General features: G+C 40.9%; 1 protein-coding gene across 2 annotated transcripts in view; it reads right to left on the bottom strand.

Moving 5' to 3' along the window:
• Positions 1–19,257, bottom strand: part of CRB1 (crumbs cell polarity complex component 1) — a 56,687-nt gene extending 37,430 nt beyond the window's left edge. For both annotated transcript variants that reach the window (XM_075287405.1, XM_075287406.1), the window contains exons 1-5: positions 18,962–19,257; positions 7,387–7,920; positions 3,761–3,956; positions 3,534–3,673; positions 1,506–1,655 (exon numbers count right to left, since the gene is read on the bottom strand). In XM_075287405.1, coding sequence (XP_075143506.1) covers positions 1,506–1,655; positions 3,534–3,673; positions 3,761–3,956; positions 7,387–7,920; positions 18,962–19,031 — 1,090 coding nt within the window. In that variant the 5' untranslated portion in view covers positions 19,032–19,257. The remainder of the gene's footprint in view (positions 1–1,505; positions 1,656–3,533; positions 3,674–3,760; positions 3,957–7,386; positions 7,921–18,961) is intronic.
• Positions 19,258–19,571: the final 314 nt, after the last annotated feature.

Here is a 19,571-nt window from a genome sequence, read left to right as displayed (position 1 = left end):
TCATTTGATAAGAGTAAAATCAGAGATAGTAACATACAAGATGAGAAGACGTCATAATTCTACAGAGCGTAGACAGGTTATTATCTGTCTAAGGCCTGGTCACATCTGGGTTTGGTATTCCTCTTGGGGACTCCCCTGAACATAATACCGAAAAAAGCGGTGTGCAATGAAAGCACACGGACCCCATAGACTATAATGGGGTCCATGTGTTTTCCTTGTGGTGTCATGTGGAGAGAAAAGTACTTCAAGAACTACTTTCCTCTCCGCATGATTCCTGCGGAAAAAACACGGAACCCATTATAGTCTATGGGGTCCGTGTGCTTTCATTGCTCACCACTTTTTAATGCATTCAGTATTCCATTCAGGGGGGGGGGGGGTCCCTAAGAGGACTCCCCGAACAGAATACTGAACGCAGATGTGAACCAGGCCTTAGTCAAAATGAAGAACTGATAAGCAGATGCTCCAGATGAAGGAGACCTTACCCAAATGTATGAGGAGTGAAGGGACACACATCCATATTACTGAATTGAGCATCCTCAGAGCTGTCCCTTGTACTGATCATTAGCGGTGTCTGTGTGCATCTTGATGCCTGGATTCCGTCACTGGATTACCCTTCTGCACAGACGGTTTTTCCAATCTCTTAAAACCAGCTTAGTCTAATTCTTCTTATTAGCGTTTATGCAAGAAGTCGGGTGAGAAAACTCTATGGGGACCTACTGCTTAGCGCCCAGGCCAATAAAGTCTATCTAAGGTTGTGAACTAGAGTCTAGGGAATAGTAAGGATGAGGAAACTAGAAATCTAACAATTCTGGGTTATAAATATTTGTAACAAGTTTCTCTAATGGCAATAGAATTACCGTATTAAAGCTTTCCTAGGACCTAAGAATGCAAACTGAGGACACTTCAGCAGTTTTCTAAGCACTTCACAGTGATATTCATTACAATGTGATGGACGATTGTCAGTAGAGAGCAGCAAAGACATATTCCTTGTCATATTAACCAAAAAAGGCTTTTAGGTCTCATCATCTTAACAATAAATAACCTGAACAGAGAGACGACAAGACCAAGACAAAACAATTTCCAAAACATAGCAAGAACGATGCACATATACATTGAAAGCTCCCACTAAAAACAATGTTATGGAGATCTTACAAAGTTATTATGATCTTGGCAACATATTGCCAAGATGGGCAGTAAGTCCCATACCAAAAAATGGGACTTATGGGAGCAACAGAACAGTCCTGCTACACGATTCCTATAAGTGCCATAGAGTTTCCTTAGGGGTCAAGACTTGGTAGCAGTCATTGCTATCATTTCTCAAATAGGTCTTAGGGGCCCCTTCACACGGAGTAAGCGCTCGGCTTTACGCGCGCTCCCATTGAAGTCAATGGGAAGTGTTTAGAAGCGCTCACATTTACGGCTCGGAATGAGCCGAGTGCTTACGCCGTGTGAAGGGGCCCTAAATATGTCTCATTTAATACTGAAACTTGCCATTTGGTACATACCAGTGAACCCAATACCACATTTACAGATGTAACCTTTAGATTCCTCTTCTGCGTTGCCTTCAGCTCTCAGCTCAATGCATTCTGCACCATACATACAAGGCTGGCTTTTGCAGATAGGAATCTGGATCTCACATTGAGGACCTGTGTAGCCTGTAATGATAGAAATGCTTTTCAAGATTTCATAAAGGATATGCATAGGGTTTTAGGGCTTAACCAGAGGCGTAGCTAGCAAAGGGGCAGGGGACAGCAACAGCTCTGGGCCCACTGACTTTGTGGGGCCCACTATAAAGCCATTGCAAACACACAGATATTTCATCTGCACTGGTTTCTCCAGGACACCCATATAGTTGAAATACATGGTAAAGCAGGAAGAACAGCCTCCTGTTCTATCATTTTGTAACCTGGAAGCCCTAGGACTGTAGTAGCTTGTGGCCTCCAGGTGCTCTGGTAATCTCCCATGTCTGCTACCAACCCCTTTAAGGGGATATGCAGGGGTACTACAGTCCCTGACAAAATGACTCATATGAAAGCTGAAACCCCCCAAATGTTTTTTTTTTAAGAAAATAAATTGGCTTCACTGCTGAAATATTGATCATTTAATGAACACAGAAAGGTCAGATTTTGGCAAGACAAAAGTTTTGTCGCTCACATAAAGTAATGTGGAAATCAAACCAATAATTCAGTTCAAATACAAAGATATGTTTCATAACATTAGTGAATGAAGTTTTGGTGCTATTAGAGCCAGATTTAATATTTTGTGTGACTCCCATGAGCTTGAAGGACGGCATCCATGTCTTTAAACAATGATTCATACAATTTATTGATGAAGTCATCAGGAATAGCAGAGAATGCCGTCTTACAGCCTCCCAGAGTTCATCAAGATTCTTTGGTTTTGTCTGCCAAGCGTCCTCTTTCATCCTACCCCAAACCTGCTCAATGATGTTCATGTCTGGTGCCTGGGCTGGCCAGTCCTGGAGCACCTTCATCTTCTTTGAGGAACTTTAATGTAGAGATGGATGTATGAGATGGAGCACCATCCTGCGGCAAAATTTGACCCCTTTTATGATTGGGAATGTAAGAGGAAGCGAATACTTGTTGATATTTTAGGCTATTGATATTGCCTTCCACCTTGCAAATGTTTTGCATACCCCCTTACTGAATGTAACTCAAGACCATGGTCTTACACCCAGAAAACAGTTACGTTTGGTGGTGGAATCTTGGATCCATATGGGCTCCAATAGGTCTCCTGCAGTATTTGAGGCGGCTGTGGTGTAATTCAACTGAAGATTCATCTGAGAAATCCACCTTCTGCCACTTTCCCATCCGTTTAGCAGGCTGTGGGCCTTTACTTGCCTTTTGTTCAATGATGGCTTCTGGGCACTGATTCTACCATGGAGGACATTTCGAGACAGAATCCTACAAACTGTTCTAGTTGACACAGGGACTTGCAGTGACCAGGCCTGTTGGAGCTCGGCTGCAGTGGAGGAGGCCTATATGATTTTCTAACCAACAAACGTTCCTCCTGAGCAGTTGTCTTGCGGGGTCTGCCGGACCTGGGCTTGCCAAAAACTTCTCCAGTCTGTTCAAATCTTTTTTTTAATTCTTTGTACTTGATGCTGAGACACATTAAAGGTGCAGCCACCTCTGCAGTGGATATGGTCTTCAGCCTCTTGATAATCAAGGCTTTGGTCGCAGGGTTGATTTTTGGTATGTTGTCAGAGGTGAAGTTGCAGTTGAAGTGACGGTCTGGGGTGCTGGAGTTCTTTTTATACACCCACTAATTAACCGATCAATTAGTGAGCACCGGCGAGGCTGTACACTAGGATTGGGGGCATCATATGACAAGGCGACAAAACTTTTGTCTTGCCAAAATCTGACCTTTCTGTGTTCATTAAATGATCAATATTTAGGATAAGCGATGTAACTTTTGTCAGGGACTGTATTAATTAGAGAGGTGTACAATTATTATTTCTGGAAAATGCACAATATACTGTGTTATTCTACAGATGCCTCAAAATAAAGAGGTACCTGGCCCACAAAGACACTGGAAACTCGTAGAATGCTCTAAGCAGGTGGCATTGTTGTGACACGGCTGTGATGAGCACAAAGGTGCGGGACTCTGACAGTTCAGACCGATGAACCCTGATGTCCTGCAGTCACAGATATACCTGTAAAACATCATAAGAGTGGAACTAAGCAACACTCTGATGGCATAAATTATATAGAAAGGCTCCATAGTGGGAACCTGTACTCACCCATCAATCTTATCCACACAGTGTCCACCATTAAGGCATGGAGAACTAGCACACTCATTAATGTTGACATCACAGCGGTCCCCATAGAATCCTGCAGCACATTCACAAGAGAAGGAGCCCAAATTGTTGAGGCACGTGGCACCATTCAGACAAGGCTCTGTTCTGCAAGCATTATACTCCAGCTCACAGTTTTTCCCTAGAAGAAAAATTACTGCATAGTGTTTATTAACATCTTAAATGGGTTTTCCAGGGAATAAAAGGATTTCTAACACAGTTAAATATGGTTGTCCTAAAACACAGAAAATGCTTTAAGAAGCCAATTACTGGGCACAGACCACACAAATGAGTGAAGCGGAGAGTAGTGGAAACCTGGGCACTGGGACCTCGTGTTATTGTTGATGGGATGATAGTCATAGACAAGCAGATTTCCTTATTGTGCTCAGATTTCTCTTTTTCTGTATTTGGGATCTACTTGGATTTGCAGTCCAGTGTTCCTGGATCTCACATACCCTTTAAGCAGTATGGATCGGGCCTATTACTGAACAGCAATTTCACCATTAAATACCCCAGAAATTGGTGCAAATTATATCATAAATCTACACCTGTTCACAATAGGCATTGATTTTCATTTCTAGAACCGTTACAGCCAAAAATGTACCAAATGTATTAATGGATTTGACTCAGTGTACTCCAGTGCACTTCAATAAAAATTACAGAGAAACCTAATAATATAATAATAATAATAATAATAATAATAATAATAATTAATAATATTTCACTCAACAGTTTTAATAAATTTCCTCCATAGTATTTATTAAAGTCTCAAAGGGTACCTGAGGGGTTTTTTTGGGAAGGAGGGTGTATGACCAGCCACAATAGTAATGTATAGAATCTTCCATTAAATAGTGAAAAAAAAGAAGCTTTAAAAAAAAAAAATAATAAAAATAAAATAAAATAAATAAAGTAAATAAAAGTTGTAAATCCCTCCTTTCCCTAGAATACATATAGAAGTAGAAAATTACTGTGAAACACAAACACATTAGGTATCCCTGTGTCTGACAGTGCCCGGTCTACTGAATATAGGGGATCTGCAGTGCTCCTGTGACGTCAGGAAGGGGTTAATAGGAGCACTGCAGATACCCTATATTCAGCCAGGCTGAATTTCAAGTGGGGGGAAAAATGTTGGTATATACATATATGCAACAGATATAGACTTATTGTATTATACTGTGTTGGAGGAACTTACAGCTTCCGGACACTAGATGGCGATGTTATTATTGTTATGTGCTGAATACATGTAATGATATGCTATGGAGACTTGTCTATATCTCACACTATCTAGGGTTAGTCCTTTCCAGTGTATTCCTCCATATTGCTATATAGACATGCTGTATGTTACCTCATGTTCTGATAAGTAAACTGAAGATTAACCCAAATAATCTACTCTGAAGCTTTCTTCTGCGACTGCACTCTGCAACAAAAAAAACCTCAGTCCTCAAGCTCAGGGAAGGGGCAGACAGACAAGCAAAACACCCCCTCCCCTTCCCCAGCACCCAGCAACTACTGCAGCCAAAAACTCCAACCATTTTAATTTTTGAAATTTTCCAGTAGCTGCTGCATCCCCCCCCTCCCCCCCCACCTCGGCTTATACTCGAGTCAATATGTTTTCCCAGTTTTTTGTGGTAAAATAATGGGCCTCGGCTTATATTCAGGTCGGCTTATACTCGAGTATATACGGTAGGTCGCCGCATCAATCCTGATTGAAGAGATCTAAGGAGTCTTGGAGTTTTGCTATTTGTCATCATTTTTTTTCACCAAGCCATTAAAAGGTATCAACTACTGCAGACTCTTTTTATCTACTACTGTATTCCCCACATTGATTGTCCCCCCTGAGTTTGTGAATTACATTTTAGAGGCGGTGTTCACAGGCGAAAATTAAAAAGTGGAGGTTGCCAGACCTCTCTGAAAAACCTACGGTGCCAGTCATAGATAACAGTGACATCTGAGTTGCAAAAAGCATAGCAGGGTTTACAGAAAGGCTCACTGTATTTTAATGGTTCTAATAACTTGTTACAATTAGGACACTTCTGATGTTGTATCTCCATAACCATGCACCGCGTTGTGATAAAATTTGATATAGACAGGTTGTAGATTTTTTTTCTGGAGCATGTGAAAGAGATATCTTAAAGTATCATTTACTTTGTTGGTACTACAATACAAAGAAGATTTCCACTTGCAGAAACCAGACAGAAAATCTGTATAGCCTCCACCTAAGTACCCTAAAGTTATCAATGCAGAGGCAGAACTACTAGGGTAGCAGCGGAAGCAGCCACCACAGGGCCTGGGACATCAGGGGGCCTGGCGGCAGTGTCTACTGCTGCGTTTTTTTTTTTTGTTTTTTTTTAATAGTCCATTACCTGTTGGAGTAACCTACTTACCGATCCTGGCTCCTGCTCACAGCTGCCGGCGCTTCTCCTTTTGCATAGGCTGTGAGCGGGAGCCGGGATCGGTAAGTGAGGTCGCGGGCCCAAAACCCCCACAAACATTATCATTATACTCGGGAGGGTCTTTTCAGATGATCAATGATTGGAGACACTGCTACCTATCTCTCCTATGCTCCAGCAGGCTTCGGGCCTACTTGGTGACGTCACAGGCACCACGTGGCCCAGGCCAGCATCATTATGCGACGCAACGCCGGCCTGAGTTAGGTGACGTGTGGTCCATCATTGAAGATGGCTGAAATCACAGAGGAGTGTGCTGGAACCCAGGGAGAGGTAGGTAACAGTGTTTTTTATGTTTGTATCCTCCCCTGGGTATCCGATTTTTATACTTTGAGAGCTAAAAAAGACCCCAGAGTATAATAATTGTACATGGGTTGTGTGCAGGGGCCACCATGGGGCATTATACTGTATGCAGGGGCCACCATGGGGCATTATACTGTATGCAGGGGCCACCATAGGGCATCATACTGTGTGTAGGGGACACTATTGGGCATCATACTGTGAGCAGGGGCCACTATTGGGCATCATACTGTGGGAAGGGGCCACTATGGGGCATCATACTGCATGCAGGAATGTGGAGGGGGAGGATCAGTCTGGGTCTTGGGGGGGTCCATGTCAAAAGTTTGCCACGGACCCTGCCATTCCTAGTCACACCACTGTGTCTATGGTATAACGATTGGAAGCAGGCCCATAAAGCTGATCCATGCAGGCGCCCCCTATAGGCCATAAATAAGTCTATAGATAGGATAGGCCACCAAATTGTGTTCTATACCAGATTTATCATGAGGGGAATATTAAAATTCAGTTTTGCGGGAGTCTATGTTGGTGCAATTTGTACCAAATTTATCAAATGTCACACGATGTTAGATAAATTTGGCATATCTAAAATCCTAACAATTCTGCCCTGAGATGTTACTCCACTTTCTATGCCATTCACTTTTTTGCTAAACTCTATTTTCAATTTAATTTCATTAATAAAAAAATTGTTAAAAACTCATTTTCTTCCTTTGTAGACATATAAATAAAAAGAGCAGGTCCTAATAGATGCCCATCATGCCTGAATTTTTTTGGCAAGTGAACACCCTGTTCCAGACTGGTTAGCTAGTGAAGTATTAGAAAGGTTACCTGTATACTCGGGTAGGCAGACACAGCTGTAACGTCCAATCTGGTTCAGACAAGTGCCTCCATGTTGGCAAGGCTGAGAGATACATTCATTGACCTCAATGTCACATAAAGCACCTTGAAACCCAGGAACACAGTAACATGCTTGTCCATTTCCTCTTTCCCTACACACAGCTCCATTTTGGCATGGATTCCAAAGGCACTCATCTTCTGGAGTCTCACAAAACGTCCCCTTGTAGCCTACAGCACAAAAGCATGTGGGCCCTCTGTCAGTAACATAGCACTGTCCTCCATGTCTACACAGATTTCGAGAGCATCTTTTCATGGGTATTTCACAGTTTCTTCCTTTGAATCCTGCAGGACAGCGGCACTCGTAGGTCTCTGTATCAAGGGTAACCTGACATGTGGCATTTCGTGGGCAAGGATTTGAGAGACATGGATCAGATAAGCTCCCACAGCCTAATGCAAGTGAGCATGGTAATTCTTCCTTGCATGGAGGAGAAGAACAATGTGTTGTGTTTCTGGAGCAAATCGTACCTGGAAAACACAAGACCTGTTAAATATGATACTGCAAAAATTCACAATTTAACATATACATATCATTGCAGATGGATAGCCAAAAGTTCATGGAGCAGAGAGCAAGTCCATCAGATATGAAGAATGTCGCCCATAGTGGTAAAGCCCCGGAAACAGAAAGGTGAGACCAAAGGGTAAAAACTGTGTAATCTATAGGAAATCACATAGGTTCTGTGAAGAATTTTGCAGGAAGGCTCCATAAGAGTGACTTATCAACTGCCTTTGCTAATGTATGTGCAACAATCGGTCCATTGGGCTGGGGTTAGAGTGATGTCTAAGTCCCATTCCCAGGCCGTTCATAGAGTCCAGTCTGAGGGCAGGGAATGTTGAATTCCAGACATTGTATATAAAAGAAAAGGAACCTCTATCTGCCGCCCTATAGGGAAGGAAAATGTTTGTTTTTGTACCGTGTTAGCCAGTGGGTAGGAAATATAAAAATTAAAAACTTGAGAGTCTTTAGTAGGTGATACCTTTTTTAATGGCTAACTCATAATGATGACAGATTACAACGTTTTGAAGCTCTCGGCTTCTTCTTCAGGTATATCTAAAATATCTGATTGAACATCTCCAACGAAATTTTGATCTGGATAATTACATAGACTGTTTCAGACACATGGTCAAATCAACTATACTGGATAAAAACAAAAGACTGCCGACTAACATCAGTACCCAGGAAAGAACGGCCATACAATCCCTGAGGAATAACAAAGATATCATCATTAAACCACCGGACAAAGGTGGTGCCATAGTCATGATGAACACTTCAGACTACATACAGGAAGCACACAGACAACTGACTGACACACACTACTACTCCAAATTGGATTCAGACGCTACAGAGGAGTACTTCAAAAAACTGAAAAAGGTGATCTCCGGCCTATCTAATGGAGCAGAAAGTCTAAGCAGCCTCATACCGGCAAGTCCAAGGACGGGGACCTTTTATATGCTTCCAAAACTGCACAAATCTGGGAACCCAGGGAAACCGATCATTTCATGTGTGGGCACCCTCACTGAACTCTGGTAACTCGGGTACCCTCCACTCTGGATGGGTGGAGAGTACCCTTAAACCCTTAGTGAAGGATATAGCCAGCTACCTTCAGGACACCACAGACCTATTAAATAAACTATCCACTATAGGTCCCCTTCCAGATGGAACCATCCTGGCCACCATCGATGTAGAATCCTTGTACTCCAACATCCCACACCAGGACGGTGTAAATGCCTGACAGTTTTTCATGGAAAAGCGAGGTATGAATGCTGAATTGGTAGTGAAACTGACAAAATTCATACTCACCCACCATTATTTTTCTTTTGGTGACTGCATCTATCTACAGTAGACTGGCACTGCAATGAGGAGTAAAATGGCATCACAGTACGCTAATCTCTCTATGGCCAAGCTTGAGAGTGACTTAATATCCACCTGCACCATTAGGCCTTGGGCCTACTATCGCTTCATTGACGATATCCTAATCATTTGGACTGGGTCGGAACAACAGCTGAAAACCTTCCATGAACAATTCAACCAGTTCCATCCCACCATCAACCTGACGCTCAATTACTCCTTCACGGAAATAAACTTCCTGGACACAGTCATCAAGATACAGGACAAAATTGAAACATCACTGTATCGGAAACCATTTGACCGCCCAACCTACCTAAGATGGGATAGCTTTCATCCTAAACACATAAAGAACTCAATTGTATACAGCCAGGCCATCAGATACCATCGATATGTTCAGACCCTGCAGATAGAGACAAACACCTTGGGGGCCTCAAAACCACATTCTTGGCAGGGTTACCATCCAAGAAGTATTGAAAACCAAATCACCAGGGCCACCAGAATACCAAGATCAGAGTTATTAAAATACAATACCAAACATGAAAACAATCGGGTGACCCGGTCATCACATATAACCCACACCTGTAGATGCTGAGAGGAATCACATGCAAACTACATCCACTACTGCAAAAAGACGACCGTCTAAAATCCATATTTCCAGACCCCCCTCTCGTGTGCTATAGACAGACACCAAACCTCAGGAATATGGTTGTTAGCAGCTCACTGTCACCTCCAACTAACACAGGAACGTTCCTGTGTGGACAGAAAAGGTGCAAAACCTGCCCTCACATACTGACCACTGACAGGATAGAGACACCTAACTCTAACAGGGAATATAAAATCCCAGGTACGTTCACCTGTAACACACCTAATGTAGTGTATTTAATAATGTGCACCAAATGTTCCACTGATAATCTGTATGTTGGAGAGACTGGTCAGAAGCTCAGAATGAGAATGAACGCACATCGCCATACAATTAGAGAACAAAGAATGGACCTTCCCGTGTCAAAACATTTCAGCAATGAAGATCATAATATCACCAATGACATGAAAATTTTGGTTTTAAGAGGGAATTTTAAATCCAGAAAGAACAGACGGATTTATGAGTACAAGCTGATGACCTTATTTAACACTCCGGAGAATGGGATGAACCTCTCACATGGGTTCATGGCATCCTACAGAAATCACTGAACTGAGACAGCCATAAAAGACATTCTGTGAACTGATAAGGACTTGGGAACTGATGAATTGTTTAGTTGTATAACCAATAACCTTCTTCCCCTCTTCCCCCCTCCCTCCTAGAATTCTAACCCTATGTGTCCCTCGGTACATAGATATGCATCCTTCAGAAATTGTTTTTAGATAAACCTGAAGAAGAAGCCGAGAGCTTCGAAATGTTGTAATCTGTCATCATTATGAGTTAGCCATTAAAAAAGGTATCAACTACTGAAGACTCAAGTTTTTTTAAAATTTTTATACGCCCTATAGGGACACCTACTTTCAAAACCAGTCGGAGTGATCACAGAGTGATGTAGGGTTAGTCAACTTAAAAAGTGGAAGACCTAATTAGTTCTGAAGACTTCTAAGGGCGGGGTGGAGACTACGTGTGAATGATGGTGGACGTTGGTGGAAAACTGCTGGTCACAGCGGAAGTCATTGTTAGTTGATGGTTCATTGTAAGAGACCGTCAGTATTTGTCAGGTCCTATGTTTGTCCATTTTCACAGACCCCTCCAGAAACGTATGAGGATCTGTGAAAATGCGTGCCTTTAGGTGCAAGATGGCCATGATGGCTGTTTTGCACCTCGGCCGTCGGAATGTAGTCTTAGAATCGCACATGAAGTTTGAAACACATTGTAATTCTAATAATATAATTTAGAGGGGTATTCCCGAGTATTCCCATCTCCAGGATTATATTTATACTTGTAACTATCTGTACAAAAACAGATAATGTCTGCTCTTCTGCGCTTCTGCAGGTGTTACATGTATCCTTTATGTAGAGTAAACTCGGCCTTTTCCAGCATCAAGGCTGTAACATTGTCAGTGACTTCAGCATTCAATTAGTTGCTATAGGAACATGTTGATACCCATCAAAAACCTTTCCATGGTAACTGAAGACACAAAGAAAGAACATCAGTGGGTTTTATCTTTTGGTACCAATCCTGCGTCTCTTTCACCTAAACACCCAAAGAGAACAAAGCCTGTAAGATTATATATTAAAAGCAATCATGACATGTAAAGGAGAGAGAAGAAGGATGTATTGGCCCCTGAAGGGGATCGCAGTAAGATCAAGTGTAGATCATACAATACAATGGTCAATTATCAGCATAATAGAGCCTGCGCCTTGCAATAATAACAGCCGCACGACACGGTAAAATCAGCGCTATCTTACAACGCTACAGCGTGTGCCGTGACATGGAAGGCGAGTGCAAGGATTAATGTCCGGCATCCTGCGGATCTGCTCCGCTCAGCAGGTGCTGACAACATTTTAAGACATGAAAACAGAACTTGAACTGACGTGGCAGAAAATCTATCTGCTCAAGCAGAAGATAAGAAGCAGAACAAATGAGAAGAAATTAGAGTAAATACAGTCATTAATTTGAAGCATTAACCATAAATTTAGCAAATATTCAGCTTCTGGAATCAGGTGCTCAGACGGAGAAACCTTCCAGAACCAAACATAAGAAACTAACACTGAAAGCTATCATATCTGGAATGGGACAACTTCCATCCTTAGCATCCCCTAAAGGTGTTGTCTCAGGGGCATTAACCAGGGGGCCCCATACAATCTATAATAGAGCGCCACTATACTAGGACCATCTTTTTAAAAATTGTAATACTACTATGAACCTCTTAAGTAGCAAGTTCAGCACTATTAATTTGGTCTCCTTTTCACATAGGGATAACAATACTGGGATATGTAGCACAATACAGCAATAATGCACACACTGATGGCGCAATACAGGAATAATACACACAGTGATATCCCAGTACCAGGATTATGCACATATGGATGTCACAGTATTAGAAAAAAATGCAAACCGTGATGTCACAGTACAGGGATAATACACACAGTGATGTCACAGTACAGGGATAATGCACACAGTGATGTCACAGTACAGGGATAATGCACACAGTGATGTCACAGTACAGAGATAATGCACACAGTGATGTCACAGTATTAGAAAAAAATGCACAGTGATGTCACAGTACAGGGATAATGTACATAGTGAGGTCACAGTACAAGGATAAGGCACACAGTGATGTGACAGTACAGGGATAATGCACACAAGTAATTATAATGATGTCACATGCCCCGGTAATGTAATGGAGGTGCAGTCAGTTTTCCACTTCCCCTTTCATTATCCATAGTTATCACCAATTGCACCCTAGGTCTTAGTGGAGATGCCCCCTTAGTTGTTGGGCCCCACAACAGCTGCTATGTCTGCTACCATGGAAGTTACGTTAATGCATGGCTTTATTCACTAAGGATTAGACTGGCTTATGGTGTTAAACACAAAATACCGCGACCAAGTCAAAAATTAGCCCAAGACAGACAACACAAGACAATTTGCAAGAGTTGGCATACCCAAAGCTGTCACAGCCAGAGGCATACATAATTTGATTCTCCTGGGACCCAATGCAAATCTGTAATAGGGCCATGTTAAGGTTTGGACTAGCCCACAGGTAAGCAAATCAATCCCCCTGTGGACCACCGAACCTAAGGGGTTCCTGACCAGGGCTAGGCCTACACTCTACACTCACTGTCCAACCTACAGAGTTTTTCTTTCAGATTCTTTGTACCAGAGTTGATCGAACGGCATTTTTTGAACTAACTTACCGATCAACTGATGGTGTACAGATATATACATACAACGAGTTATCATTACAAGGATACTATACCTGATGTGGACCACGTGATCTGTTTTGTACTATAATATTTTTATAATATTTTTGATGTTGTCTAAATAATGGCTGTGTCTATTATATATGTGCATTATCATAAGGTTGCCGTTGCAACTTTGTAATTGTCATATTATGTATGTAAATATTTCTCCAGCACTTTGCTTTTGTTAGCATTGTTTTTAATCCTTTAAATGCGTGTATGTGGTTTATAATTAGATTTCAGTCAATACAACTGTAACAAGTGCCAGTTGGATAGGTATTTAAACCCTGTGCTCAGTTAGATGACTATGACTAAGAGAGTCATACTCTCGAAACGCGTCAGTCAGGCTTAGTGCTGGTTTTATTATCTTGTTCTATACCATCTTTGTCTGTGGAATGTTTTTTTAATATGGCTATGTGCCATCCAATAAAGTAAAAGAAAACTTTTTAAAGACACGCTGGACCTTCAATTTTTTTATCTTCATTGCTGCAACCTACAGATAGGCAGTATATAGCACCTTAGTCTACCTTTGCATCCATTTAATTAACCAGATACAGTATATGATTTAAAGGGGTTGTCCACTTTTTGACCAATATTGAGAGAATACTGTTATTGTTTGTTTAATAACAAGTTGTACAATTTTCCAATATACATTCTGTATCAATTCCTTATGGTTTTTTTGTTTTTTTTTAGATCTCTGCTTGCTTTCATTCATTCTGCTTACACACCGGAGTTCAAAACCAGTCCATGATCATGTGATAGACAGTCCATGATCATGTGATGAACACATAGGTGCACAGCTCATTATAGTCACAGCACGGTAAGGCTGGTTTCACACCAGTGCTTGAATTCTATTCGGGGATTCTGTCTCTGAATCCGCTTAAAAAAATGTGGAAAGAAAAGTCCTGCAAGTCTCTCCACATTTTTTGGGTAGAAACCGTCCAGAAACCTGGGAAACCCCATTATAGTCTGTGTTTCTGCAAGTAACAGCTTTGTAAGTGGACTGGGTTTCTCTTTTTTGGGTTCCCAAGTATACTCAAAGAACAGAAACCCGAGTACAAGTGTGAACTTAGAGTCATCAGACACCTGCCTGGTAACAAGCTGGGCATCTGTGTGTTCATCACATGACCGTGGACTGTACGTCACATGACTATGGACTGATTTGTATCCACTGGGAGGAAACAGAATGAATAAAAGCAAGCAGAGATCTATAAAACAGTGAGGAATTGATACAGAAAGTGGCCAATGCCTTTTAACAAACTACCCAGTGGACTACTGTATAGAGACTGAGATGACATCTAGGCAGGGAGCCAGGCAGACTATGTTCTCTCTAGTGTGTACCAATCACGGTTACAGGGGATACAACAGCAATTGGGCCCAGAGGGCTACAGGACCCGTGGGCAAGTTTAAGAAAGTAATCCACCAGACACTCATAGTGTATATCAGAACCAAAACTTTACAGAACTTGATTGTATAAATGCAAAAAGGATTAGCATCACTCCCGATCGGCTTATACAGGGTGCCACAGCATAACCAAGGCATCATGCAACAGCCAGCATGGAATATGCCAATAAAACTGTGCCATGCCGACAGTAAAGCATCCTGAGACCATTTATGTCTGGAGTTGATTTTCATCCAAAGGACTGGACTCACTTACAATTTTGCCTAAGAATACAGGCATGAATACAGAATGATATCTATACATCCTCCAAATGCAACTTCTCCTAACAATCCAGGAGCAATGTGCTGGTGAACAATGTTATTTCCAGTATTTTCTCCCATTGACAACTTGTGGTCAGTCCTTGAAAAAAGGGTGGGCAAAAAAACCAGAGGTTGCGACAAACTCCAAGCATTGGTAGGACAAGAATGGGTTGTCATCCGTCAGGGTAGGGCCCAGGCGCTCCACATAGAACATTGTCAGATACTTGTCTCCAGTTTTATGCAACGTGTATGAGACATGTACTGTATGATCGACAAGGGTAAAAATGAACAGACTGTAGAGCAGACCTTAAAACCTCATCTCTAATACAGTATTATAATGTAAAGACTTAATGAGGAACAAAACCAGGCAAATCTCTACAAAATGGAACGGCAATAAAATGGATTTACATGTGAAAGCAGTGAAGGATTACACTGTATACTCTGCTATTGCTCCTTCCTCCATAGCACTAATGCAATCCTAACTGTATTATATACAGTGCACTGCTAGGGTGCAATTCCTTTCATCAATATAGAATTTGTCTATAGTATATGAATATATTTTGTTGCAATATCTGATCTGGTAAAGCCATGTGCATCGATTTAGGTTTTACCAGTCATACAACGTAAAATGTTTGTAGCTTAAGTGATGGTGACAGACGGTGACCTAGATTATATCAGCCCTTTTAGAGTTTCTTTGTCCTGGTCTTAACTCTATGATTGCCTGGGTACAATTCAATAAGGTTCATGTCTCTTTTAATACAATCAGATGGCTGTGAGACTGAGGCACACGGAGTGAAATACAGTGCGTGAGATCTTTCCTTTTCCATCATTTGGCAACATTTTTGTAAATGACTGAAAGACCGGAATACGTTCATGTTATAAAAATGTTCACAGCAAAAAAAAAAAAAAATGTTAATGTTAATTTCATATGAGATCATAGATGTAAAATGATTGGTCGGGATCTCACAACAATACACAGTAAGGTTATGAATATTGTGGAATATTAGTAATATATAAAGTGATTAAAAATGGACTTCGCCATGTCTGGGGTCCCAGTAAAATTAATGGATTTGGGGTTATGCCCTTCCAAACACAGTTCCATTGTTCTCATTGATGAGAGTCCCATCGATCTACAATTCCTCCCCTATCCTATCCTAGCTCCAACCACTTTAAGGATCAATATATTAAGAAATGAACCAGCACAGAAAGTTAGAGCTAAAATAAGTCAATTCTAAAAGTTGGTAAAGCTCTCTATGTTGATACCTTATTGATAAGTGACATTGTATATCCCTGCCCAGGAGTCTGTCATTGTGTGTATATACAATACAGAAGATCCTGTGTAGTCACATAAGGTCCTATGATATGTTCACCAGATCCATGTCAATATTTGTAAGACATGAATCATAGCAGAACAAAACTTCTTTCTTGATTCAAGTAGTAGAAGACCCCCCCGCCCCATTTGAGTTATCAGTTAGCCATCGCAGGAAGTTGCTTCAAAGAGTGTCTCTCTCAGTAGAGGACCCATCACGTCCGTGTATAAAATGGACAACTCATTGATTTCAATGTGCGAAGTGTAAAACTTTAATTTCCCATGTAGTAGCACTGCAGGGAAACAATACTTTCTTCTGGATTGTACAGCTGACTGGTAGGAATCTCAATAGTAGGGCAAACTATATTTAGGAGACCCTTCTATCAAAAGCCAACAACCCTGCCATACATATACAGTAGTATTTGAGTTCGCTACTACTTTTTGTGTGTCTAGCATAAGCCTTCTACTAGGCCATTAAATTATTGAAGGCGATCACCTAAAATTTGTAATATCATTCAACACAAATATCAGATCTTCCATTTTTGTATAGCTCATTCACTTAATTGGAGAGTGGCCTGAACTAAATGCATTCACTAAAAAAATGAGAATTCTAGATGTTGGTCCCAAAGCAACATTGTCTGTATGAAATATCATAAAGGTTAGTTTTGGGAACATCTTGATAGCTTTCTTTAACGCTTAAGTGCTATGGTATGGTAGTGGTGTCTATGGTATGGTATACTATGGTATGGTAGTGGTGTCTATGGTATAGTATACTATGGTATGGTATGGTAGTGGTCTCTATGGTATAGTATACTATGGTATGGTAGTGGTGTCTATGGTATGGTATACTATGGTATGGTAGTGGTGTCTATGGTATGGTATACTATGGTATGGTAGTGGTGTCTATGGTATAGTATACTATGGTATGGTAGTGGTCTCTATGGTATAGTATACTATGGTATGGTATGGTAGTGGTCTCTATGATATAGTATACTATGGTATGGTAGTGGTGTCTATGGTATGGTATACTATGGTATGGTAGTGGTGTCTATGGTATGATATACTATGGTATGGTAGTGGTCTCTATGATATAGTATACTATGGTATGGTAGTGGTGTCTATGGTATGGTATACTATGGTATGGTAGTGGTGTCTATGGTATGGTATACTATGGTATGGTAGTGGTGTCTATGGTATGGTATACTATGGTATGGTAGTGGTGTCTATGGTATAGTATACTATGGTATGGTAGTGGTCTCTATGGTATAGTATACTATGGTATGGTATACTATGGTATGGTATGGTAGTGGTCTCTATGGTATAGTATACTATGGTATGGTAGTGGTGTCTATGGTATGGTATACTATGGTATGGTAGTGGTGTCTATGGTATGGTATACTATGGTATGGTAGTGGTGTCTATGGTATAGTATACTATGGTATGGTATGGTAGTGGTCTCTATGGTATAGTATACTATGGTATGGTAGTGGTGTCTATGGTATGGTATACTATGGTATGGTAGTGGTGTCTATGGTATGGTATACTATGGTATGGTAGTGGTGTCTATGGTATAGTATACTATGGTATGGTAGTGGTCTCTATGGTATAGTATACTATGGTATGGTATGGTAGTGGTCTCTATGATATAGTATACTATGGTATGGTAGTGGTGTCTATGGTATGGTATACTATGGTATGGTAGTGGTGTCTATGGTATGGTATACTATGGTATGGTAGTGGTGTCTATGGTATGGTATACTATGGTATGGTAGTGGTGTCTATGGTATGGTATACTATGGTATGGTAGTGGTGTCTATGGTATAGTATACTATGGTATGGTATGGTAGTGGTCTCTATGGTATAGTATACTATGGTATGGTATACTATGGTATGGTAGTGGTCTCTATGGTATAGTATACTATGGTATGGTAGTGGTGTCTATGTTATGGTATACTATGGTATGGTAGTGGTGTCTATGGTATGGTATACTATGGTATGGTAGTGGTGTCTATGGTATAGTATACTATGGTATGGTATGGTAGTGGTGTCTATGGTATAGTATACTATGGTATGGTAGTGGTGTCTATGGTATGGTATACTATGGTATGGTAGTGGTGTCTATCATACACCACTACCATAGACATATTATGATAGAAACCATGATAGTACTTAAATTTGCATGAACATTTGCTACTTTTTTTGCCTTGTATTCTCCATGTATCTCCTCCATGATCTTCCAATGAAGAACCATTCACAAATAATGAAGCATGTAGTGATATGAGGGGTAGTTTTAGGTATACAAAGTTCTTCCAATTCTTTACCTCCGATATTGAGCAGAGTATCCGTCAGTATCTGGAGATGTCTTTACAACTGTTCTCAAACTTCCAGGCACATAGTACACGTGTCTAATAGTTATTGAATTTCATTGAGTGGTAGTATAAAATACTTTCTAGTAATATACATATATCAATCCATGCTGAGAATATTACACATGAATAGACTGTCACTAGAGAATTATTCACGCATAAGACAAGTTGTCTTGAGAAGTCCTTCTATATCTAATGAGGCATAAAGATGTTATCTGTAGTTCTCATTATTATACCGAAATATAAAATAATGATGAAGACAAACAGCAGGTTAGAGAAAAGTATAAAAGAAGTGTAAAATCCCTGCCAATACCCTACAGATACGGTCATCTGAGTTCATATACTGCCATAACAGAAAAATCAATTGTTGTTGGAGCCTAATAAGGAATCAATATAACTCACATATGACTTGGAGATACATCAGTACAGCTAAAAAGAGACTGTGAGTCCATGACATCCGTGGCTGTTCCATCCTCCAGCTCTGCTCTATGCTTGTGTCCACATCACTCCATTTAGAGGCAGGATGCTCAGTACCATGCCTCGTCCATATACACAAAGCATCAGGTCTTCATCATGTACACAAGAGCACAGACAAAGTCTGCTCTCATTGACAGACCAGCCAGGATGCTGAACAAGTGGCATGGGTGATGGCGAAAACCTGGTGCAGACAACTGCAGATGCTTGGAGTGGATGGAGGGGAGGGAACGGCTCAGCCTGCACAGACTATGGGTAACTAGTATAATGCTGGCTTATCTGCTTAGTAGACGGCTCTTAGCCTATACTGAAACATTGTAAACTGTCTATTATACCACTGTATACGTTATTAAAATGGTGTTTCTGGCAGGAAAAAAACCAATATAAATCTAGGAGTTAGCAGTGGATATTTCCCAAGGTGTATGAAATCTCTGCTGTATACCCAGAAAAAACAATGAAATTGCATGAAATCATACATATATTATATGTTTTCTTTAGCTTCATAGATTTTTTGGGTAAATATTCATTTCAGACTATG

Source organism: Leptodactylus fuscus, chromosome 9 (genome assembly GCF_031893055.1).
Source record: "Leptodactylus fuscus isolate aLepFus1 chromosome 9, aLepFus1.hap2, whole genome shotgun sequence".
Classification (NCBI taxonomy): domain Eukaryota; kingdom Metazoa; phylum Chordata; class Amphibia; order Anura; family Leptodactylidae; genus Leptodactylus; species Leptodactylus fuscus.
The sequence above is the reverse complement of the archived record's forward strand: the minus strand, read 5'-3'. Positions and strand labels throughout refer to the sequence as shown.